The 25,188-nt window shown below is 41.7% G+C and overlaps 1 protein-coding gene across 2 annotated transcripts in view; it reads right to left on the bottom strand.

Moving 5' to 3' along the window:
* Positions 1–25,188, bottom strand: part of tdrd12 (tudor domain containing 12) — an 81,114-nt gene that overhangs the window by 414 nt on the left and 55,512 nt on the right. For both annotated transcript variants that reach the window (XM_004086241.5, XM_023955529.2), the window contains exons 20-34: positions 22,183–22,374; positions 21,827–21,955; positions 19,559–19,676; positions 19,346–19,485; positions 18,278–18,489; positions 17,809–17,890; positions 17,486–17,667; positions 14,969–15,176; positions 11,228–11,320; positions 8,191–8,363; positions 7,888–8,100; positions 7,665–7,720; positions 4,749–4,824; positions 3,729–3,842; positions 13–166 (exon numbers count right to left, since the gene is read on the bottom strand). In XM_004086241.5, coding sequence (XP_004086289.2) covers positions 13–166; positions 3,729–3,842; positions 4,749–4,824; positions 7,665–7,720; positions 7,888–8,100; positions 8,191–8,363; positions 11,228–11,320; positions 14,969–15,176; positions 17,486–17,667; positions 17,809–17,890; positions 18,278–18,489; positions 19,346–19,485; positions 19,559–19,676; positions 21,827–21,955; positions 22,183–22,374 — 2,142 coding nt within the window. The remainder of the gene's footprint in view (positions 1–12; positions 167–3,728; positions 3,843–4,748; positions 4,825–7,664; positions 7,721–7,887; positions 8,101–8,190; positions 8,364–11,227; positions 11,321–14,968; positions 15,177–17,485; positions 17,668–17,808; positions 17,891–18,277; positions 18,490–19,345; positions 19,486–19,558; positions 19,677–21,826; positions 21,956–22,182; positions 22,375–25,188) is intronic.

The raw sequence follows: 25,188 nt of genomic DNA, 5'->3' as shown, positions 1-25,188 counted from the left end.
TGGCTTCAGTACCTTCACCCTGACCAGTCTGTCCCAGTGTCCCTGCTCCTCCTTCACCAGCTTGAGAACCGGCTGATGGGACTTCATTTCCCATGAGCACCTGTCAACTGCAATTCTGTGCTGCAGCTCCAGGCAGGTTCTGAAGATCCGGCCGTCCACCGTGCCACTGAGAAACAGAGACCCAACAGAGAACACTGCTTACAGTGAGAAAACATCTCCTGCAAAGTAAAGTCATTAATAAAACACTGGATGGAAAATGGAAAAGCTGCAAATGTAAAGAAAAAGAAAAAGGTAACAAATATGGTTAATTTACAAGGGGGCAAAGATGAAGCGCAGCAGCTGCTAATGCCGTCACAGAGGAAACACATTCAAAGTTATGGTTTAGACTTTAAAAAGACCTCAGCTGTTTCCGCGAACAGGTCAAAGGAGGCCTGGATATACAAAGGACACTCTGGGACACACATGACTGGCGGAAAACTGCTTCTGGTGTAAAAACAAAGATGAACACTTGAACTGAACCAGTGAATGTGGACAATTTCACAGTTTATGCAGTGAGCATAAAACAAATGAACACTTTGGTCGGTGTAAATGTGTGTGTGTGTGTGTGTGGTGGTGGTGGTGGGGGGGGGGGGCAGCAAATACAGAGATTTATGATTAGCAAATGTGGGAAAGGAGGATGTTTGTGTCTGACTCTGAAAAGAAACCTCCAGAAGGCTGAAAGCTAGTGTGAGAAGATGCAGTAGTCATTGAGGTCAGACCAATACGTTCTAAAATAGCACATCAGTGGCTCATTGGTATTTAGTCAGCTCTCAATTGTTGTCCCAGTAAAAAAGATGAGGCCTGTAACGTTCATCATAGAAACACTGTACATCAAAAACAGAATCCAGAAAAATCACATGCTCAGATTTTTGGATAATTGATTTGAAAATCATATTGGGGTAGAAGTACCATATATTTTCCTAATGTGTCTCCAAAAAACGGCAGGTCTAACAGGGGTTTGATACTTTAGTGTCTAACAGTGACCCCCCAAGATGCTGGGTGTCTGTGGTTTCTCAAACCAAGAAACGCTCATTCCATGTAAACCGTGTGCGGTGGCGTTCGCCAAAGAACATTCTGTGAGGAATCTGCTCCACATTCTGGGCTGCATCCTAAACTTTCTGAGAACAGAGCAGATGGATGATACTGAGGAATAACGGTTTCCTGGTGGAGGGGCAAAGAAAACCAGCCACAAATTAGAAGAACTGGTTTGAACCTGAATTATTGAACCAGGACGGAAAGGTGGGCGTGTCTCCAGGAAAGAGATCCTCATGAAACCCAAGAGGACTTTTGATACGGAGGCGGATGCTTCAAAGAGAAAAAACTTCAACAGCCAGTGCTAATCAGAACATAATCCAATGTTCTCATTACTTCAATCAATCCTGAAATGTTCATATGCTGTTTTTCTCTGCATTTCTGGAAACAATTTCCCCACAAAATTAATCCATTGACCACCAGGTTCTGTCTGTGATGGAAGAAACGCAGCTTTCCAATAGATGCCCGTCTAATAAACGCCGGGAGGGGGGGGGGCTACTATTGGGAGATGAACAGTATTTGGTCAGTACAGGAGTTGATCTAAATGCCCTTTTTTGATGATGCAGGTTTGTTTCACACTGAAGCTACAATTTTGATCAATTTTTCCTGAGCTGTGATGTTTTGAGGCTGTTTCTGGGAAACAGACTTTCAACTCCCTTCATACATTCTCTATTAGGTTGCTCAGAGATTGGCTAGAGCAGTGTCGGGTTAGGGTACCGGGCCGCAGACAGAAAAGAAATGCATACGTTAACGTCAATTATTTCTGAGGTTTTTTTTCTATTCAGTACTGCCGGAAGTTTTTATTTTTTTTTTTTTTAACTTGTCCTGTCCAACAGCTGGGCAGACAGATGAGGGCTGAAGGCCTCTTGTGTTGGACATGTTTTACTTTAACAACAGGGGTTCTGAATCTTCTGACAAACCAGAGGTATGTCTGAATAAACCCCTTTTGTAATCGAGGCCAAACTTTATTCATTATAATCGTATTTGAAAATCTTTTGTGTTGGACCGGACGGAGAAAGAGGGATGTTAGAGAGAGGGGGGGATAGGAGGGTGATTATAGGAGGGGGAGGGGGGGTAAAACCATGAAGCAGCATAAAGCAACAAGTTGCTGGATGGTTATACTCATTACGGTGAGGTTCAGATGTAATACACCTCTATAAGGGCGGGGCCTGTCCACACACACACTCAATTGTTATAAACATACCTGTTGGCTCCTAAAATGTACACATGTCAACATGTACACAATACAGATAGTGTTCACACATGCATACTTATGCCTTCAAACCAACTAGTGTGAATTATTTATATCGAAAAGGATGAAGCTAAAAAAAAGTTTTTTTTCCATCAGGAAAAAATTAATTCATAGATTTTCAGCTCTGTTGAACCATTACAATGTTTTTTTCCTCCATAAATTCAAATGACTTTGACCTGCATCTTTACCAGCTGGTTCAGCGCGCTTCAGGCCGTCACGCACACACGGGAGGATCATTTTTAAAGACTGTCACATTTTACAGCAAGAAGCAGAATCCCCTCCCTCTGAGCTGTCACAACCCAAAAGTCATCAAGTCTACGCATCAGTGAGCTGCTGCTGAATGGAGAGAAATGAAAAAGGTGTAAAGAGCAAACATGAAGAAGAGTTTTCTTCTATTTCACCGTTTCAGAGCAAAGCTGCAGGCTGACCTTCAAACTTTCCGTAAATCCAAACCGAAGGCAGAACCTCCTCCAAAACCATCAGAACCAGAAAAGCTAAACATCACTCTATCAGAACCTCCCTGAGCCGAGAAGCACCCACTATCCCTGTGGCAAAAACATCTGGGAACGTGTGACCGTCAGTGAACAACAGGATTAGTGAAAATATATTTAATAATGAAGTTGCACATTACAAAACAGAGTAATGCATGACAAGATTAGCTGGAGGAGGGACATGAATCTCTTTAATAATATCAATACAAATATGTGTTTTTTTTTCCTGGGGGACTGAAGAAGACACAAAATCAATGCATCTCTGCGGGAATATTTCTCAGAGTTTTGCGGGCGGGAGTGGACATGCATATTGCGAGTGCGGGCGGGAGTGTAAGACATACGTTGCGGGAGCGGGTGGGATTGGTCAGAAATTCGGCGGGCGCGGGATGAAGAAAATAGTCCTGCGCAGGGCTCTACTCTACATGACTTCAGTTAATGATCACTGTATTTAATTAAGAAAATGTGATTTAAGTGTCTTTTTTGTTTTGTTTTATTGTCATTTCATCATTTCTGTAATGAGTTTGATGAATCTGTGTAAATTCTTTATTGCTTTGACTACAATGCTTGAAATAAATCAAATCAAATCAAACAGTTCATGAGTAGAGGACAGAGGAGCCCCATAAAGAAGTTGTCCCAGGTCTGTAAGAGATGAAAATCCTGCTTGTAGGTGACCAAATGACTATTTCATTGAGGATATGTCATTAGAAATCCCATAATGTGAAATACTGGATTCTTTTACTCGTGTTGTCTCTCATAGATGAAGAGGCTTCTGATGAAAATGACAGGCCTCTTTCCTGTTTTTAAGTGGGATGTTTTAGCCTCACTGTACGTTTACTTTCCACACAGGTAGAACTTCTGGAGCATGTGACTCTCGTCTACATCGGTTTGTAACAGGAGCTCTGGGGCTTCCATACCTGTAGGTCACTCTGTCAGGAAAGAAATCGCAGCACTGATTCTCTGGATTCATCAGTCTCACGGTTACCATCACACACTGGGATGTCTGGTACCAACATACCTGTGGGTGGAAGCTGAAGAACAAATATGACATTATTATAAATCCACCCCACCAGTCACATTTGAGAACGCTAAGACCCACCAGTGGAAAGGTTTGCCCACCCCTGCTCTAGGTCATGACTTTGTTCTAGATAATGACCACATTTAGGCCAGGTCTCTTCTGGAATAAGACCACACATTAACTTCTCACTTTATACGGTTTGATAAATAATTTACTGTTCAAAAGTAGGATGAACAGCCTTTTGTTAAGAGGGAAAGGGAATTGTTCTGCCACTATGTGAACCCTGAACACATTGTGTACTAGACCCCAATTGTTGTCACATGGTGAAGTGATTTGTTTACATCTTTAGTTTGGAGTAAATTAAGAACAATATTGGAACAAGCTCCACTGATATTAGACACAGACCTAAGCCACAGACGTTCCAGAAGGCTCCAGACCGGTTTGAACCATCCATGATTAAGAAAACAGTTCGGTGGGAAATTTAGCCTAATGTTGATATTTGTCTACAAACATTGGCCTCCGTGAGGAAGAACTAACAAAAAAGGATTCAGTGGTTCTGTCTGTGAAAAACAAACTGCTACCCGATAAAATAGTAGCTATGACTCCTTTTTCACAGACAAAGACACACTTTTAAAGTATCCTCATTCATGTAAGAAGCTGTGGTGCTTTGCCAAAGTAGAACAGACACTATACAGTAAGTTGTAAACAGGGGTCTGTTTATGGAACACTTTTCTAACTTCTTCAGGGTTCGAAGTGCTCTACAGTTTCAGTGCCATTCACCCAATCACTCAAATTCACCAATGAGCCCCATCAATGTGCACTGGCGCTAGCCAGGCCATCAGGAGAAATGTGTGTCAAAAAAATCAATAAAATGTCTGTCAATGGTCACATTGATGCGCTGAAATGCTTTTTTATTCACCTCTTTGCAGAGCTTTTACAGTCTGTCAGGCCGCTGTCAACAACCTGGTAAGTGGAGCTTCCATCCTCACCTTCACCTGTAAAAACAGAGCTGACTGTAGGAACACTCAGCTTCACACAAACAACATCTATGGACGTTCGGGAAAGGAGCAGAATGGCTGAGGAGAGGGAGCGGAGGCAGCAGGGACCTCCTCATTTGCAGCTCATTTTCTTTCAGTCTCTGCTCTCTTTTTTGATGAACACGCTCTTTTTACACCTCATTAGTGGCTTGCCTGCTGCTCTTTTTGGACTATTTTCCACCACTTCTGGTTATGAAACAATGTGAAGGAGCATTGTTTACAGGATCAGCTGTTGTAGCAAGTTATCGCAAACGCCTGATTGCAGTTGTTGCTGCTAAATACTGTTAGGTTTCGAGGGAAATTCCTTTTCCACACAGGGCAATAAAGGTTTAATTTCTTTTTTCCCCTTGATAATAAAAAAATCTTTTGAAAACTGCATTTTATATTTACTTGTGTTGTCTTTGACTCCTATTTAAATATGTTTGATAGGAAACATTTAAGTGTGGAAGGCAAAGCAAAATCTTCCTCACACATGAACGTGTGTGCACATGTGCCGTGATTCTGTCATGCATCGGTCCTCCGTCTCCCCTTCTGGCCATCAGCTGAAACTATCTGCAGATTACAAGCACTTCCTGGTTGTCCACACTCCACTCCCAGCAGTCCCACAGCTGTTGCAGTGTTTAGTCAGAAGTGTCTCTGTCCTCTAATTCTGAGCATTCTTCCAGCCTCTGCCGGATCCTCAACTCTCACCCGTCTCTGACCCGCGTCTGCCAGCCACCTACCTCCATGTCCTCAATAAAGACCTGGGGCCTCATTTATAAACGTTGCGTACGCACAAAAGAAGGCGTACGCCACTCTCTACGCAATAGTTGAGATTTATAAAAAGCAAACTTGACGGGAAAATGTGCGGTCCTTCCGCAAGCGCTGACCCAGGCGTACGCACAAAGACGGGTGAAATGAGAAACGGCGACACCGTCGGCAGATGGAAGAAACACGTGAAAGTGAAAATGACAATACTGCCTCTCAGAAATAACATGAAGACTTCACAAAGCAAGTCTTACAATTAACAGCCAACACAAACACCCGTTTGATCGATCAGCAGTGAAACAAATAAAAAAAATAAAACGAAAATTACAACAGAAATTCAAATGAACACATATTTGCAAAAAGAAAAGTGAAATATGTTCTGCAATATTGGCATGTTGTGCAATTCATCCTCATAAATAATATAGTTAACAGAACAAAATAATTTACAAAACTGATTGGCCACGTTTATAATGTGTCCGTCTGGCGGAGCAGATATAGGTGCAATTAGACAGACAGATGGATAGATAGAGAGAGATGCATTAATTGTCCACTAGGGAAAGTTGTTTTCATAGTAAAACATTTCTTCATAAGCTACGGAATTATGGTATTCATGCATATGCCTGTAGTTTGTTTTATTTTTGATAAAACAATGTATGGCGTATGTCTCAACCATTCAAAAAGCAACAAGAAATTACATTTGCGCTGATCAATTTCCCATTTCCAAGTCGATTATTCCCGACATCTGTAGCTTGTCAGATGTAATTAAATGGAGGGAAATAAAATGCCCCATCACAATGCGTAATGACGCACAATGGCTGATCTTGCGCTCTTAGAAGATGTGGCAAATGGAAGAATTCGGAGTGAACGCATTTAGACAGCAAGAAGACTTGCTGGCAAACGAGGACGAGTGGCTTATGAGCCGGTTCCGACTTCCTCGAGCCGTCCTGTTGGACCTCTGCGGGCTTTTGGGGGGGTGTCACCCGGTGCATCTGGCGCGTCGGTGTCGCGTCGGTGTCCCCCTCCGCCTCAGTCACCACTCCACTTAAAAAAAGGGGTTTCCCCAATTATTGCCGCCAGTCTCTCATCAGGTGGGGTCAGCTCCGGTGTCCCCCCCCCCCCCCACACACACCCGTGGCAGACACGGGTGTGTGTGTGTGTGTGTGTGGGGGGGGGGGGGTACAGCGCTAGACGTTTTTTTGCCTTGACTTTGATGTCCGACCTTTTCTTTTATATGTCGGCCACGGTCCGAGGTTGTGAGGCTACAGCATTTACGGCGTCTGCCACCGTTTGCCGCTCACGTGCCTTTTTGGCATTAGTAATGCCCACACTTTGCCCTCCAAACAACACTTTTCTCCTCTTTTCCACCTCGCCAACGATAACTTCTACTTCACATTGAGTGAAGATACATTTTTTTGATTTCCTCTCTGTGTTTGCCATGGTTTCGCAATCAATGAATATTCATTTGTGGGCGTTTCACGGACTATTGATGGGCAACTATGGGCGTGTCATGAAGCCGCAAAAGCTGCGCAGCATTTAGAATTGGTTGTGATTTATTAAGGGAAAGATGCGTAGGATGTGCGTGCGCACGGTTTTATAAATCTGAATATTTCTGTGCGTACGCACGTCCTATGTTTCATCCGTACGCCACTTCTGAAGCAAATCCTACGCAAAGTTTTATAAATGAGGCCCCTGCTCTTTGGTCCTCCTGACTAACTCCATGTTACAGTTTTGCTGCTCTTCAGAGCAATAAAACGATCTGTTCATGATACGCAGATTTCTTGTAGTGTTGGAAATCATAAGCTTGAAATGTATTGTGCTGATCAAAATAATAATAAAATATAACATCCAATTCAAATTGAGTATGAAACAACATGATCATTTTTCTGATAATGTCATCCAAAATCGATACGGTCTGAGTGTTTGTCAAGTGTTGCTCAATGAACCCCAACATAAAACTATATTTTCAAAGGCAGGTCACTGCAGAGCACCTCAGACATGCTATTTGGTCTACAACTCTCCTAAAATGTGGAAGTACAAATGTCTTTGTTTACCGTTTTCACAAAGGAGTGGGTTGCCTGCAGGACTGTTTTCTCGTCCATTACTGATGCTGTGGAAGGAAATCAAGCTTTCAGGTTAGGTAACCAACCCCATAGAGAGACCTTCATGCCTTTGAGGTTCACTTGGTGAGGGGTTTGTCTCCTCTCCTTCTGAATGTAAACTGTCCAGCTGTTTCTTCATGCAAAACATTGGAAGCAGATGCTTGAGTACACAAACCTTGCAGACACCAATCTTTCTATGTGCTCAGCAGAAAAGCTGGATCTGTCAAACAGTGACTTGTCACCATGAGCTGAGACCAGAGGTACATCAGGAGCTGCGGGAATCTGGACTAAGGACTCGTTTGCTGACTCCACAGAGTTACTTGGTTCCCTTAATTCTCCGTTCTCTGCTGTGGTTTTGACATTCCAACATGGCAGCATATCCCCAAGCCTGCAAACAGAAAAATCTGTCCAGCTTCCATGGAGCTACAGCAAACAGAGACTAACAATGGGAGTCAATCTAGGACATATTTCTTCTTACCCTGATGGGGGAACTTCTTCTGTGTGACTGCAAGCCTTTTCGTTTTGGCATAATGCCTTCAGAAGGACCAGATGATCTGGATTTCTGATCCCCATTCCCGTTTTCAGGATCTCAGACTGGATGTTGTACTCATTGATGAGAGTTTTCATGCCTGGCACCTGGGTAACACGGACCTGAGAGGAAAAGAATGGGAGTTTGTGGCTAAGCTGGTGTGGAATCACTACCAAGTAAAAAAACCTACAAAGTGAGGTTTTTCACATCTGCTGTTACTCAATAAAAAAGAGAAACTTGACAAGGCATCAGCAGAGACCAGATGCACATTCACATCTTATCTGCGCTGCAGTGCTTCTCAATTATTTTTTGCCAGGCCCCCCTAGAAAAAAAAAAGTTTCGCGCCCCCCTTATTCCCCCAACACACTCACGCGGTGACAATATATTAGGTTAGTATCTATAAAAATGTTGTAAGTATACCTAAAATTGTATCTTTTAACATTAACAAAAGAAAAAAAATCAATATAAATCCACTTTCAACTAATTTTAGCCACAGAAACCCTGTTCTAGTGTAAAACAGAAAAGAAGCTTAAAGTGCCTGAAATAAAAAAAATCTGTCATTCATTATTTAAACATTTTGACCAACTGAACCATTTGATGCAGAGAAAAAAAATTCAATAAATAATATTATATCTAAATTGATCTGAAACATTAACAGCACCAATATATTTAACGTTTTTAGTCTGAAGAAATAGATAAAAACATTGTGCTGATTTTTTTTTTCTAAATTATGGATTGTTTATTTATGATCTCATAAAGTGCAGCAGTTTTCCTGCATTACCTGCTGTCTGTATGTCAAATACTGACACCAACTAAACCACAGGCAGACAAAGATAAATCGATGGAAAATAAAGACACATTAAAATGTGTACAATAGTTCAATAAGGATGACATTATTAGCATGAGCTGAGGAATCTAAAGGCTAGTGATCCTGGTGTTGGGCAACAGGCAGCTCTCCTCCGCATGCCCCGTTTCACCTGGCAGAAAGAGCCCACACCACCCCTCCCCTTTCGTTCTCACTCACGCAGCCGCGTGCGACACGAGACAGGAGCAGACAGAGCAGACGGGAGCAGACGGGAGCAGCTGCACGGACGGGGATTCAAAGGTTTCAGGCTGTTACAAACTGTGATATAACAGACAAAAGGAACCCAATAGTGGACCAGATGTTTTTCCAAGCACTGAGCTGCTGTCACCACCGCCCCACGTTAAATTTGCGCACCGGACATTTGCCCGTATTACCTGTGCCTAAAACCGCCACTACCGCGCGCCCCCCTGGAATCGCTTCGCGCCCCCGCCCCACTATATGAGAAGCACTGTCTTACCCCAACTGAACATGAGAAACTAAAAAGGATGGGGTCTCAAAAGTCTATTTCTCATCTTATGAGAAATAGATGAAGAATGGAGATATTGCTGTATATCAGTGTGGAAATGTACAAATTCACATGCATGGAGGGAATTTAGATGGAAATGTTTGATGACGTTTTTTATTACAACCAAACAAAAAAAACATGGAAATGAAGATAAAAACAAATGCTGGAGGCAGTGTGGAGAAGTAGAAGCCAACCATTACCACATAGTTTGGGATTGTCCCATTATAGAACAATTTTGGAAGGAAATACATAAACACATTGAATCTATATTAAATAAGATAATACCCTGTGATTTTAGTAGTCTGATTTTAGGTAAGACACAACTCCCACTTACCAATGAAAATTTATTCAGAATATTAATAACCGCTGGTAAAAAGCACTGACTAGACGCTGGCTCCTCCCCACTGTACCCAGCTTGGACAATTGGATAGACATTGTAAATGAAATCTGCCAGATGGAAAGACCAACCTACTGACTTTGGATACAGTTGCCCAAATTTTTGTAGACATGGTCACAATGTATGTTCTATGTTAACCACTTAAAACAAATGGTAGTAACGAATATGTCTGGCTTGTAATTATAATGAAGTTGAATGTTTTCTTTTTTGTTTACTTCCCTTCCTCATAATGCATCCGCTGTTCCCTGTTAATGTGTCTTCTTAGACACCAAGTTATGTTATTGAAAAAAAGGAAAAAAATGTTGAGAATGGAGATATAAGTCATGGGTCCAAAATTGGACCCAAGTGGATTTAAATGTACTGTTTTATAACCTTCTTAAATAAAATTTGGAGAAAAAAGTACAACACCCCATCCCACAGCGGCTGTCCGTCTGTCGGATGGGGAAGCAGAACGCTCGGGCGTCCTTAATCTTAGGGTATTTTTCTTATTTTCATGGAGACAATAACAATTAGATCCTATAGTTTGATTTTGGTTTTTCTTTTTCTCCTCTTGAATGAATGTGGCTCACAGAGACACGGTTGAAGCGGCGGAAAGCGGCTTTAGCGGCAGGACGGAGAACCGTACCGGGATGTGAATGAACCAGACATGGAGACGTGATTACTGATGCTTTTGTGGAGCTTTTTAAAATAAATAAATCCAATCTCTAAACATCCTCACCGACAGAAATGTGAAGCTATCTGCTGTAAATCCAAGTATTGCAAACATCCGTGTTTATGAATGACTTATTACAGGAATTATTTCGTGGGAACATGTTTTTTTTTTTTTTTTACCCATGTCAGGTCAAGAGCTCCGTAACTAAACTCTCATGACATGGAGTAAATTGGGAAATACTGATAGATATTGAAAATTCCAAGTTTTCTGGAAAAAGGGGCAAAAGCATTCATTTATAGGAAACTCTGATCGTTTTTATAATTTAAATTAGCAAAAAAGTCCAGGTGGACATTTTGAGGCTTAGGTGTTAAAGGGTTAACCATTAAGTTTTATGAAGAAAACTTTTTTTAATTTTAAACAAGAAAAAAACTCGTAAAATAACAAATGAAACAATTTATAGGTATATATGGATTGATTGATTGATTTATTAACAGCCTAAAACTTTAATTCATGAAGTCAGTATTGAAAAAAATGAAAAAAAGAGATAAAATGGGAAAAGAGACTTGCCATTGGATCAACAAAAACAGTGTTCCCCACACTCAGAACTGCTCTGGCCCGATGCTGCAGACCCCGGATCTTCTGACTGATGGTTCTGATGACCTGCAGATTGAAAGAACCACTGTCTGAAAACCTGTCAGTTTTCTAGGCGTGTGGGATGTCAATGACGAGCTTCCAAACTGGAAAAGCATGGTCTAAAACATTGCAACAGCGTACAAAGTTCTCCTCAAATTAGATTATAGTTTTATGTCGTTCAATGCTACATACATACTCTTAAGTGGGTTTTCCAACGTGCTTTCACCATATGGTGTTTACACCGGTCTGGTGCTGCCCCATACTAGCACATGTACTCACAGTCTGAAGAGGCTTGGTGTGAAATGTTGAAGAGGTGCAAATAACATGAATCTTGCTCCAGGCTTTTTCTTTCACAGCTCTACTCCTTATATGAAAGACTTGGTGTCGTAGAATAAATCGCAATTATTAATTTCTAATCCATGATCAATTTACAAACGGTTGGCACTTCCATGTTTTGAAAAGGACCCCACCCATACGTCACCACCAAATCTGAGTCCCTGATTGGTCAAAGTTGTTTAACTTTTCACACATGCACAACTGCGGGGCATTTTGTATGTAGAGTCCGCTAGCAGACTAAAAAACTATCTTAGCGTCACGTGAACGCAAGAGTTTTGAATGCAGAAGTCCGAAAGGCGCCTACAGTACACATGGGTTTACATAGACTTACATTGGAAGTGGTCACTCAAACTCGCATTTCCCAGGCCACTGTGAACGTAGCATTAGGGTCATCTCTGGGCTTCACCCATTTCTCTCGTCTTCATCCTCCTCACTCAGTGAACAACCCCCATGTCCTCCTATGAACCTCCTCTTTGGTGTTCCTCTAGTCTTCTTTCCTTCAACCTCAGCATCCTTTCCCCAGAACCATCACTGTTCCTCCTGTCCAAACCGTCTCCATCTGCTTTCCTGCATTGATCTCCAGAACATCTACCATGATCTGTTCCTCTGATGGATTCATTCCTGATCCATTCTGGTCCCACAGAGAACCTCAACATCTTCATCTCTGCTTCCTCCAGCTCTAAACCAACAACATGGCTGCTCTCACCACCGTCTTCTACACCTTTCCTTTCATCTTTAGTCACACATCACACCTGAAACCTTCCTCCACCTGTTCCAACCTGCTTGACCACGCCTCTCCACCTCTTTCCTACTCTCTCTGTTGTTCTGGACGTCCTCCACCTTCTCCACCTCTGCTCCCAGTAACCTCACCGTTCCTCTCATTTACACACAGATTCTCTCTTACTGACCTTCATTCCTCTCCTTTCCAGAGAAACCTCCACCTCTCTAGATGTTCCTCCACCTGCTCTCTGCTCTCAATACAGATCAGTGTCATCTGCAAACATCACAGTCCCCAGAGATTCTGGTCTGACCTCATCTGTCAGTCTGTCCATCATCACAGAAACAAGAAGCTCAAAGCTAATCGTTGGTGTAGTCCAGGGGTCGGCAACCCATGGCTCTGGAGCCACATGTGGCTCTTTCTTCCTTTTGTTGTGGCTCCCTGAGACTTTGGAAAATAATGAGTATTTTATAATAATTAAATTTTATTTTAGTTTGTTCATCTGCTGGCTCCGTACGAAGCGCGTACCACATCAAAACCAGCTTCCTAAATGAGCTCGTATTTATCGGGCGAGAACTGCAGAGCTGATAGCAGGAAGAGACACGCGGTCCGGAGTGATCTTCTGCCGGGAACTTGACGTGCTGCGGGGCAGAGAGCAACACGTTGATGACAGAGAGTTCGCTCCAGTGTTGCCAGATAGTCACAGTTTTCCAGCCCAAAAGTCATCTGAAAACCGCCAGACCCGGCCAAAAACATAACTTTTGTTGATGTTTATTTCCGCACTGGACTGATTTAGCAAAATAAAAGATTTTTCTAAATAAAAGATAGTTCAGACTAATAATAAAATGTGTACAATATTGAATATTTCTTCAGCGGAGCGCCTTCTTCCATTCATTTGCTTAACCCGCTCTATCCCCGCTATAACCTGCGTCCGGCTTTTTCATCCCTGGAGCGCCCCGACTACCGTATTTTGTGCTCTCTGTGTAGGACACACTGAGGAGCGCGGGGGAAACAAATCTCAGCTGCAGAGGATGTGAACAGGTGAACAGGTAGAGAGTAAAAGCAGGTAACTAGGCGGAGGAGGGGCTTTGGCTTCAAACTCTGTCAGAGAGATGCAAACACAGGCGTCAGATTGAGACGCAGCTTTCACTGCGGGAGTTGAAGCAGAGACTTTCTCTGGGATGATTTTATAAACCCAAACATGGAAACATGATTACCAAGTAGAACTCTTCAAAATAATAAACCTGCTCTCTCCACATTCTCAGTGTCTACCATGCATTGATAAACACGTCGCTCCATGCAGCGATCAGACCAGAACTTCAGCTGGTGGCTCCTCCCACACGCGGCCGCGGTATCATCCTTTAAAGAACATAATGTGCAATTGCAGCGATGTATGTTTCAGAGGATGTCCGATTGGCCAATCTACATGTCAATCAAGTCCCGTACTTCTCAGTGAGGATTTTGATTGGCTGGTGGATTTTTAAGAAGTACTTTTTTTATCTTTTCTGGCCTGCGATCTACACTCATGTCCTTGAATATCGACGTAATGAGCACCTTTGAATAATATATACATGCATAATATATATAATGATGTCAAAACGGTTGTGGCTCCGGGTGCTTTCTTTTCATTAGGGGCGGTCCCAAATGGCTCTTTGAGTAAAAAAGGTTGCCGACCCCTGGTGTAGTCCCACCTCCACCTTCAGTTTCACCTCCAGAACATCTCCCCTCTGTCTTCCAGCTCTCCTCCATGTCCTGAACAACTCCAACCTCCAACCACAGCTCCTGTCTCTGGATCGGGTCATAGACTTTTTGTGGATCTATAAAGACACGATCCAGCTCCTTCTGTTCTTCTCCAGAAACATCCTCAAAGCAAATAAAGCATCTGTGGTTCTCTGTCTCTGCATGGAACCAAACTGTTGTTCACAAATGTTAATTTCTGACTTCAGTCCAGCTTCCTCTGCTCTTCCCCATACCTTCATTGTGACTAATCAGTTTTATTCCTCTGCAGTTTCTCTCCATTCTTCTTAAAAATGGAACCAGAACATGCTGAACGTGACCGCTGTATGAGTCCAATCATCTGGAAGAACTTCCCCATCTCCTAAAGTCTGTTTCAACTCTTCCCTAAAAGCCATACAGCCCCCACCCTTTCCAACTTCCACCACTTGGTGCTCTGCTCTTTACCTCTTCATCGTCCCCACCACCACAGTCATCCTCATATCCCCATTCTATCCAGTCAGGCTGCCCTGCAATCACCGATCTCTTTCAGATCACGGCTGCAGAAGATAAATCAACTTTTCTTCTCCTCCCTCCGTACTTATAGGTATTCTTACCATTACATTTAGTAGGTTTCAGAGTAAAGTAACTTAAAATTATATTTGTATTTACATTTGTTATTCTATCAAAACAGAGGTAAGGAGAGTGGTCTCGATCCCACTTCTGAACTGAAAATCCAGCAGACGGTCAGCACTACAACTAAAAGTCCAAACTTGTATTTTACAGGAACATATTTAGCATCAGCTGAACATCCTGCAGCTGACATCCCAAATGATATCCCCCACCTCAGCGAGCAGAGGAACTGCTAAACAAATCAGGTGCTGTCATATGAAATCATGGGGGGAGACCTTTGGGTGCCAGTCTGTCTCCGCATCCGCGGGCTTCACGCCGCACACGATGATCTCCACGGCCTGTTCGGGCAGAGAATGAAAGGACTCCGGCAGCTTTAACATCTGGTAGGACTTGACTTCCTTTTCTCTGCCTACATCGATGAACCGGACATAGACGCAGAAGAACTGACTCTTGCCATTTTTGGGTAAAGAGAGGATCTTCACCCTGCCAAAAAAATAAAATGAAATTAAAAAACACAGCTCATGGGCCAGTCAGCCAAACATCTGTCCACTTTACACCCATCATCTTTCTGTGTTCTAATGCTTTGTAGAGATTCTTGTCGTAAAAAGATCCAAACATGAGCCACAACAGGTGCTGTTCATGACTGAATGACGGACAGACGTTTTTGCTGCTGTACAGTGAGTTACTTATGGGGTCAAATCAGGATCAGCAGAAGTGAATGAAAATCAGATTGAAAAGTAAAAAAAGTTTTAAACTCAAAAGTAAACACTGTAAACTTGAAGAAATGACTGAACATTTGAAAAATGAAACTGTAATTTAAAAAAAATATATATATTTAAAACTTGAAAGAAATATTTAAGTTTTGAAAAAAATGATAACTTTGAAACTTGAATTAATATAATACTCTAAAGCTACAACTGAAACGAAATAAAAATATGTTTATTTGTAACAGCTGCTGTTTTGTCTCTTCGCTTCTTCGCTGTCAGTCCTCACTTCACAGTTTCAATTCAGACTTTTCAACTTTTCGTCACATGGGGGCGAGGCTTTAAACTCATTGACTACCAGAACATGATTCCCATCAGGTGAAAGAGGTTCAGACACTTTTCTCAGGCAAACAAACATTTTCACAATTTTCTCTTCCGTTTAAACTCTCCAAACTCAAACTTTCAAAGAAAAATATGTCCAGTTTTATGAAATGAAAAGATGGATCTGCTCCAGGTTGAAGACTTATGTAAATGTATGGCAGATTATGGCAAACTGCAAAAGAAGAACTAGCACAGAAGAGCTTGATTGACAAGAGGCCATCAGGACGTAGAACATGGTGTGTTGTTAAAAAAGCGTGGAAACTGTCAGATGTAGTTTACAGCTCTCCCAAGGTTTAATGTTGCTGTTCACCTTCCAGCACATCATGCCAGGGGTCGCCACAGCAAATGAGCTTTCACTGATTCCCACGGGTGCTTTGGCAGACAGTTTTGCGCCAGATGCCCTTCCTGACACGACCCTGTGTTTTATCCGGGCTGGGGACTGGCACAGGGTGACCCAGACCTAGGTCCCCTTATGGTTGCATAGTTCGGTAGCTAGCTTGCCCACAGACCACCACTGGATAAGGATCATTGTGTACCCTGGGAATCGAACCAGGTTTCCTGCGTGCCAGCCAGAGTACATGGGAAGTCAGGGTTCAATTCCCAGGGGGCACGATGAGCCTAATCCAGTGTGGGTCCTTGGGCAAGAAGAAGAGCCCAAGTCCAAGTCCTCCTACGCCAGTCCCCAGCCTGGGAACTCCCGGGTGCCAGATAAGCACCTTATTTGGGGTTAGCCAGTCGTCCCTTTCCCGTCTCCAGCAGGTCCAAACGATGGTATCCGTGTTCTGGATGGAGTGTGTTAAAGGGACCACATCACCCCCATCCCTGCTACCCTTCACTGACGCCCTGTGAATTTTAGAGCTCATTCTCTTCTTGTTTCAATCATTTCATCTTTCTGAGCTCCATCCTTGGTGCCTCAGGTCTGCCGATCAGCTTCTCCTGGAGGTGCTGAGGTCCAGGAGGAAGCTCAGGGCAAACAAGCATGTGCAACGAATCTGTGGAAGGCTTTACAACTGATCATTCGGCAGGCGTCCTAACTTTCTATGTTTAAAAACCTCTTGACAGCTATTTTTCAGGCCAAGCTTTTGACGCAGCATGAGACTCTGCTCTGCTGGTGCTTTTCTTGCTCCTGTTTTTATCCGTGTTCTTGTTTTACTATTGTATTAATCTATATTTTTCTATTTCTCATTTAAATTGTTTTACTTTATTTGAAATTGTTTAAATGACTCCTAAATTGCATTTAATGTTTTGAGATTTTAATGTATGGCCCCTTGTTAACTGGGGACAAGTTGAAGCTCCGCGTCAATAAATAAAATTAAACTTGAACTGCTTCTGTCCTGCTGATGGTTTTCTCAAGTGTTCTGCTTTGCCTCTACTAACGTTAAAGCTCCATCTTTTTAGTCTTCATTCTGTTCTCTAAGGTGACCGTTTTCTCCAACGCACTCCTATCTTTATCAGAAGAAATCCTGCAGCATGTTCCTCACAGAAATTCCAAACACGGATGTTTGTCTGAAGTATGTTACCAGCTAACATGAGCATGTGCACAGCCTCATCAGCTGTAGGAAGTAGAGACCATGTTGATCTTTACTTCATATCCAATTTCAACAGGATTAACTTAACCCATTAACACCTGCACTTTAGTGCCACTGTTCACATTTTTGGAAGATGATTTTCTCTCAATGACTTGACAGGGAGGAGTTGGATTCAAACCTGTGGAAGGTGTCATCCTCCTGAACAGCATATAAACCTCCTTCCTGCAGCTCTCTGGCTTCTGGTTTCTTGTCACTATAATAAGAAGCCATGCCAGAAACCATTTCATCAAACTCTCTGTCCTCCTTCCTGATTAAACGGCCTCCGAACACTGATGCAGACTTTATGAAGAGAGGAAGAACCTAGGAAACAGCAGATTAGCAGAAATGTCTTTACATTTCCCCCTTCAACACCCCATTGGGTACACAGATGAACCAGCCCTAAACCAGGATGTGTCAACTGCTAAGTAGGGATGAAGGCAGGGAGCGATCAACCCAGCTTACTTCTATGATTCCAGCAGCAGGGAGTGCAGAGCGATCCAGCTGGGGTGAGAATGTGTGCCGATCAGGACACACACTGCTGTCTCTGCAAAGAAAGGGAATCCCGTCACATGCAGAAAATGACTCCATTAACCAGACAGTTTGCTTTGACACGTTTGAGCTGCATTATGACACTGAACGTTTTGTTCTCCACTGCAGACATGCCCCCAAGAAATGAGGCAAAAAAATCAGCAAATTTGAACAATTTTCTTGGAATAGGCAAAACAATCTGTAAAAAGTCCTACCAAGAATGTTTAAATTGAAAAAAAATTCTAGTCAAGACAAATTTTTTGACCCATGATTATTTTGCTTTTAAAATACTGTCTTGATAGGATTCATTTTCTCCCAAGACAGAAATCACACAGAAACAGGATTCTTTTTCCTTTCTTAAGATTCCCATCTTTTGTGTCTGTGGTGAGAAGTGTCTCCAGACCTGCACACTCCAAAGCTCTTTAGGTAGCTACAGAGAGGACGGCTGGTTTTCTGCTCATCCCGGGCCTTCAGGACTCCCCGTTCAAAGGCCAGCAGCTCTGGGGGAAGCAGGGCATCGGTCCGTCTGAGGTATCGCATAACACCGATGATGTGGCGAGAGTTCTTCTCTGAGATCAGCAGCACTGAGCGCGCAGCACAGGAGGAGCTCTGCGTCTGTGGAGGTTACATTTACAGTCCACCAGACCAACACTGTTAGAGCAAACTGCATTACATGAAAGTGGAGCATTTGGAGAGTGGATAAGGACAAAGCTGCAACAACAAAACTCATGAGGCATCTAAAAAACAAACAGTGGATGAGGACAGTAACAGGCTCAAATGCTGGTTTTCATCAAGAAAAACATACATTTTTTCTTTAAGCTAGAAAAGGACAGTAAGAATTACAGGTTTAAAAAGCTGGTCCTACTTTATGACACTGTGGCCCTTTTGTTGACTTATTTATAAAGCTGGGTCATATGGCCAAAAAATACAATCTCAGATTTTTTAATTACAAATTTGATTTTTGATTTTAATCTATCTTTTCACCCTGTTTCTACTTTCTTTAACAAGAATTACAAGTGACGGAATATAATTAAAGAAAACTAGTTTATTTTGTCCTCAATCATCAGAAAAATGCAAGAACATGTTAAAAACACCATTTTCATCTGAGTGGGTCTTTCATTCAAGTTTATGTTTCAATTTGGACTATTTTACCAATAAATATGTAACCACTTCAAAAGGAGATTTACCGTCTGAGTGTTAAATGCTAAATTAGGGGAATAAAAGAAAAAATAGGGGACAACCTGGATCTGTTTCTTTTCCTTTTTTTAATGTGGAATGGAGACTCGGTATCAACAGACACTGAAAACAAATGAATTTGAATGGGATCGGGGACAAAAACCTGATCCACAGATCCTCACTGAACTTTCTTTTTGCTGATCTGAGACATTAAGTTTAGTGTTCATCCATCTTGAATGGTTGTTTTACCCTCCAGGTTGTAATCGGAGCAGTTTGACAGTTGACCACGGCTTACTTGTTGAGAAAGGTTCCTGAAATTTTTGAACATGCAGAAGAGTCTTCTCCCAAACCCTTTGGGTGCCGTGGGAAATTCATAATGAATGACACATGTTGCGTCTGTGATACCAAGACACTTCAGGCACTCATCAGTGGTCACTGCAGGGCAGAGCACAAAGACTGAGATCCAGAACAAGAAAACTCGGCTCAGCGTCTTCCAGAGGAAGTTTACCTAGAATGAGGGGAGAACCAGGTCCCGTAACTTTGCTCCACTGCTGAGCCACGGAGGTGAACTGGTGAGTTAGGTCCTCGTGGGTCTTCAGACAGAATGCAGACTTGCTGCTCACAGCCTGAACACAATCAGAAGCATTCATTAAATTTGAGTCTACTACTTGAAAAAGTCCATGATAGATTATATTCAACAGGAATAAAAAGACCAATTCTCTCAAACTTCAGTATAAAAACTGGTGGTCTTTATTTCTAAATACATTTTCAGTTGTATCTTTTTTATTTTTTGCTTAATGTAATCAGATTTTTTCACTTGTTTATACAGCCCACTACAGTTGTACTTTAAGCAGCAGAAAGCTTCAAAACCTTCGTATAAAGAAATACGCACAAACATTTAAACATGACACAATTTGCAAAGAGTGACACTGATCTTCACATCCTTACTGGATCTTCAGATCAGGGGAGAAAAAATATTTGCTTTTTGGAAGATTTTTTAACTCCAATATTATACTGCTGTTGTCCTTCCTCTCTTTAAAAAACCTAGACTTGACTCCTCCCTCTTGAGCAGTTACTTATTTCTAATCTTCCATTCATGTCCAAAATTTTAGAAAAAGTTGTTGCTAACCAACTTACAACTGCTCTGGACAGTCATGGCATTTTCTATCAGTTTCAGTCAGGTTTTGGCAGAGCTCACTCCACTGAAACAGCCCTTCTCAGAGTCACTAATGACATCCTGATGCAGAGTGATGCAGGAAAATGCTCTGTGCTACTGTTACTGGACTTGACTGCAGCCATTGACACTGTTGACCATTACGTCTTATTGGACAAGCTAGAAAACTGGGTCAGGGTCTCCGGTTCCGCTTGAAACTGATTCTCCTCATAACTGACTGGTAGATCAGATTTATTTTCAAAGTTTAAGTCCTCTTCTGCATCCCTCACTTCTGGTGTCCCACAAGGCTCAGTTTTGGGAACGTTATTGTTCATTTTATATCTGCTGCCTTTGCAGCATATTTTAAGCTCTTTTAATGATATTTCTCATAATTTTTATGCTGATGATATTCAGCTATATGTGTCTTTTAAACCGCAGGATGTTTGTAAAATCCAGATTTTACGCAGGTGTCTGGATTCAGTCTGGTTTAAACATCCAGAGCTCTTAATAACCAGGCACCAGTCTACATAAAAGACTTTGTGCAGCCGTCCACTCCCAGCAGGTCCCTGAGGTCATGTGACCAGGGTCTGCTGGTTGTTCAGAGAACATGGTTAAAGACTAAAGGTGACAGAGTCTTTGCAGCAGTGGCTCCATCCCTCTGGAACTCCCTTCCTCAGATCTGCAGACTCAGTGTTTTCTTTTAAAAGGCAGCTAAAAACATCTTTTTAAGATTGCTTTTTCCTAATTCTTTTTTATATTCTGTGTTTTACTGTGAAGCACTTTGTGACTTTTATCTTAAAAGGTGCTATACAAATAAAGTTTGTTATTAGTTTATTATTTATTCATGTCTTCATATTTGGGGTGATAAATATCAAACTAATGAAAATGGTGTTTCTTCTCATTCATCATTAAACATATCAAAGGGTAACTTTTACATTATTTTTGCAAAAATTCAGACCAAATAGGAAAAAAAACCCTCATGTAAATAACAATAACCCTAAATTATGATAACAATAAGTTTCCAAGGTGGCATGGACAGTCAGTGGCTCGAAGCTCTTGGCTGTTTTTGTTGATTTTATCTTCCTGAATTACAATGGACAACAGTGACCTTGGCCAACCATCCGCCCGTCCATTCTCTAACCTTTCCTGGACAGTGAACACCTGGTGAAAAAGGCTCAGCAGCAGCTCTTCCTCCTCAGGAAGATGACTTAGGACTGTCTTCTCAGATTCTTGCAAAGTTTTACAGCCACAATTGAGAGCATTTTGTGTCTCAGTAGGACAATGTGGCATGAAAGCTCCACAACCCAGAAAAGGAGCGACCTGGCCCAAGTGGTGAGGACAGCATGGTGGAATGTTGACTACTGGATCTGGACCCAATATATACCACAAGAATCCAGAAAAAGGTTCAGCGTATAGCTAAAGATCCCTACCACCTGTACCAGGAAGAAGGTGCAGGTGCATCAGGTTTGAAACAAGCAGACTGAGGAACAGCCTCTTCCCCAGAGTTGTTAAAGCCATAGCGCCTCCTGCAGTGCAATGCCAGAAAAACCCACAGCCCTGGAGAACCCCAAACATGTCGATTCCCTGTGCTGTCCATCATGTCTATGAGGGAGGCTGTATTACCTCATAAATGTATTCTACATCCTGAGCAGAGTTTGCTATGATCAAAGTCTTCTGGCAGCTGAGGGGGCTGAAGTCCAAAACCCCCAACAGCGCTTGGATCTTCATGCTCTCCACAGTCATGAGGATGAGCTGCAGTAAGAACAAAAGCAATAATCAGGTCAGGTCCCTCAGAGAGCTGGTGAACTTGTATGTACATTTTAAAATCCTTTGTCCTTCGCTAAGAGTGTAACTGAAATAAAAACTGACATGAATTCAGTTGAATTGCATCATCAAACCTTCACTCACTAGTGTGAATGGGTCTGGATTTAGAGTCATTTTATCAGCTGATAATGACAATGACCACAGAACTGCCTGACCTGTTGAACGTTTCCATAGAGACCAGCTTCTTCAGGGATGGTTATGACGATGCTGGGGTACGGCATGTAAGCAGCCACCATAGCCTCCATGTGGGGGCTCCACCTTTTAGCCACGCAAACCAGCTGCTGGGGAAAAAGGGCTTTCTCCTCACCGGTAGTCACTTTGTGGAAGTGCTGCAAGATGGTTGTCATCTGGCAGAAAAGCATATTTGTCAGACATCAGGTGTTTGTGCTGCTAATGCTGTGTGTCAGAAAAACTGATGATGTACACCTCAAACATCTGACCTCATAGGTCTAGAAACGCACTTATATACACGTTAACACTAGACTTCATGCTACACTATAAGGGAGGGACAAGGGATGAAGATGATTAACTAATTAGATATTGATTTGTCTTATCAATCGATTTTTATTAAATGATGAGTGACTAGAACTTTCTTTTCCTTAAAAGTAGTAATTTGCTACAGTTATACCAACCATAGATTCTTTTTTGCATTATCTGATTCTGATGGATGCTTTTAGTTAAGGTTCTAGATTCTCTTCTCCAATCTCTCTTGACCATCTCTTGATGTCTACATCAGTGTTTTTCAACCAATGTGTTTTGCAAGATGCTCAGGTGTTCAATTTGACCAAATTAGTCTAAAAAACATTTACTATCACCAGGATATTAACTCTGTATTCATGCAAACTGGATCAGGTGTCACACTGACTGGTTAGGAATATAAAAGATTATAAAAGACATTTAAAATAAAAACGGCTGTACCCCCATTTTGCAGCACTTTTGGCCAACAGCTCTTGTTTTGGAGAAAGTCAGACCCCTTAAACTGTTTCCGCCAATCATTCATGGAGGCTGGACCTTGTCAATTTAATCCAGGGGTCTGCATCCATGGCAGGGGTTGCAGGCGGAGGGAAAGACAGTTGCACGCCGCGGTGAACAATAATAATTTAATCTGTTTTCTGTTTGCATCTTTCAGATTAAAAACAAAAATTGGGTTTGAGTGATCATCCCTCCTCAATGATCTTTTGGTTTATTCAAAAGGTTTAAAACGGTCCAATCATGCAGCGCTGTTACTGTGACCCCGCCCACCTATTGCTATAAAAACTTCCACTTTTCCATGTTTTTTGGTTTTGTTATCAGCAGCAGTTTATTGAATAATAACCAGGCATGTTTTTTTTTCTGTTCTGCCAATTGTCAACATGAAATGTGGAGATGTTTTCAAATGCAAACTACAGCTGATCACCACTCCATTTACTGGGGTGGAACAGAAAAATCATGATGCTGTCCAATTATGAAAAATGTGTGTAATGTGATTGAACGAAATATTTCACACTAGTTGGTGCACAAGTGTGCATGTGTGAACACTATCTGTATTGCGTACATGTTGACTTGTGGACATTTTTGCAGCTAACAGCTGTGTTTGTAACATTTGAGTGTGTGTGTGGACAGGCCCCGCCCTTTGAGATTTGTATTACATCTGTACCTTACCGTAATGATAAACACCCAGCAGCTTGTTGCTCTAAGCTGCTTCATGGTTTTACCCCCCCCCCCCCCCCCCCCCCAATAATCACCCTCCTATCCCCCCCCCCCCTCTCTAACATCCCTCTCTCTTCTCCCCTTCTTTCCTTTTCCGTCTGGTCCAAAACAAAAGAATTTCAAAAACAATTAAAATGAATAAATTTTGGCCTCGATTATAAAAGGGGTTTATTCAGACATACCTCTGGTTTGTCAGAAGATTCATAACCCCTGTTGTAAAAGTAAAATATGTCCAACACAAGAGGCCTTCAGCTTTCAAAAATGCGGCGAACAATTTCCCCAATGTGGGATAAACAAAAAAGGTAAAATGAACAAAAATGTAAAATGATTTAAATTTACCTACAATAAAAGCTCCATCACACAATGAACTCGCATGAACTTACCCAGGTTCTGTCTCATAATTGAACAAAAAAATGAATAATCCAATTTTTTTTGCATATTTTTCATGTTAATGGTTGTGGAATTCTTAGAAATATTGATGGTATTTTGTTCTGACCAAACCCAATGCTGTAGGTCTGATACCACAAACGTAGTACTTGTCTTGTACTTGTCTCATAAAGCTGCAATACTATTTCAACTTTAGCCGTTTTTACTTGAGAAATGTTGTTCTGAAAGCACTTTTTTGAGTTGATGCCAACATATGTTTAAAAAGATGTTTGACCTGCTTTTTGTGAATTCAACAACATTTCACATCTATTGGAAAAGTTTTAGAATTTCTTTGTATTAGAGTTTACAATATAGTTGATGATGGACGGTTGTTGTTTGAACTGGCACTTCCTGTCCTAAACGCTACGACCCCTGATCTAACCAATAGGACGTAGTTAAGCTGTTGGAATAGATCATGGTGTGGATGATGGGGCCCAAATGAATGCACTGTTTTAAAGTCGGCTTCGTTGAAATAATGGGAAATAGTTCAACCTAAAACAGCACTCATGATGCTTAAAGCCAGAAACAACTTCCAGTACACATACAACAAATGTTCAAGGACAGAGATGGTTCAAGCCATTTTTCATTGATGTTTAAGTAAACTTTTTTTTTTTTTTGTGCATTTTTCAATTGTTAAGGGGGAAAAATACGGAAGAAATTCTGGACAGCATTGTTAATTTTGGTTTTCTGTTAACCAGGATTAAATTGACTACATCCAAGTGTGGTCTTTTATTCACTGGAACACAACGCAAGGGGTTTAAAACAAAGCAAATGTTTACATGGATTTAAAAAAACTCCAAAATGGAACTTTACATGGCTGAAAATGATCAATAAGAATGAATGAGCAAATGTCCTGTTAGCATAGGTGAATGTTTTACCAATGGAAAGCTGTAAACTCATATATGAACAATATAAGGTGTCGTAAAATGGAGGTGGGATAAAATACAAGATTTATCTTCGACCCACTCCTTTTCAAGCACATTGTTTTATTTGTCTATCTGTAGCTTTTGTCTTTATTTTTCATTTTGTGTTTGAAACAACAAAAA

The sequence above is a fragment of the Oryzias latipes genome, chromosome 6 (genome assembly GCF_053564925.1).
Source record: "Oryzias latipes strain Hd-rR chromosome 6, Olatipes_Hd-rR_3.1".
In the NCBI taxonomy this organism is placed as follows: Eukaryota; Metazoa; Chordata; class Actinopteri; order Beloniformes; family Adrianichthyidae; genus Oryzias; species Oryzias latipes.
The sequence above is the reverse complement of the archived record's forward strand: the minus strand, read 5'-3'. Positions and strand labels throughout refer to the sequence as shown.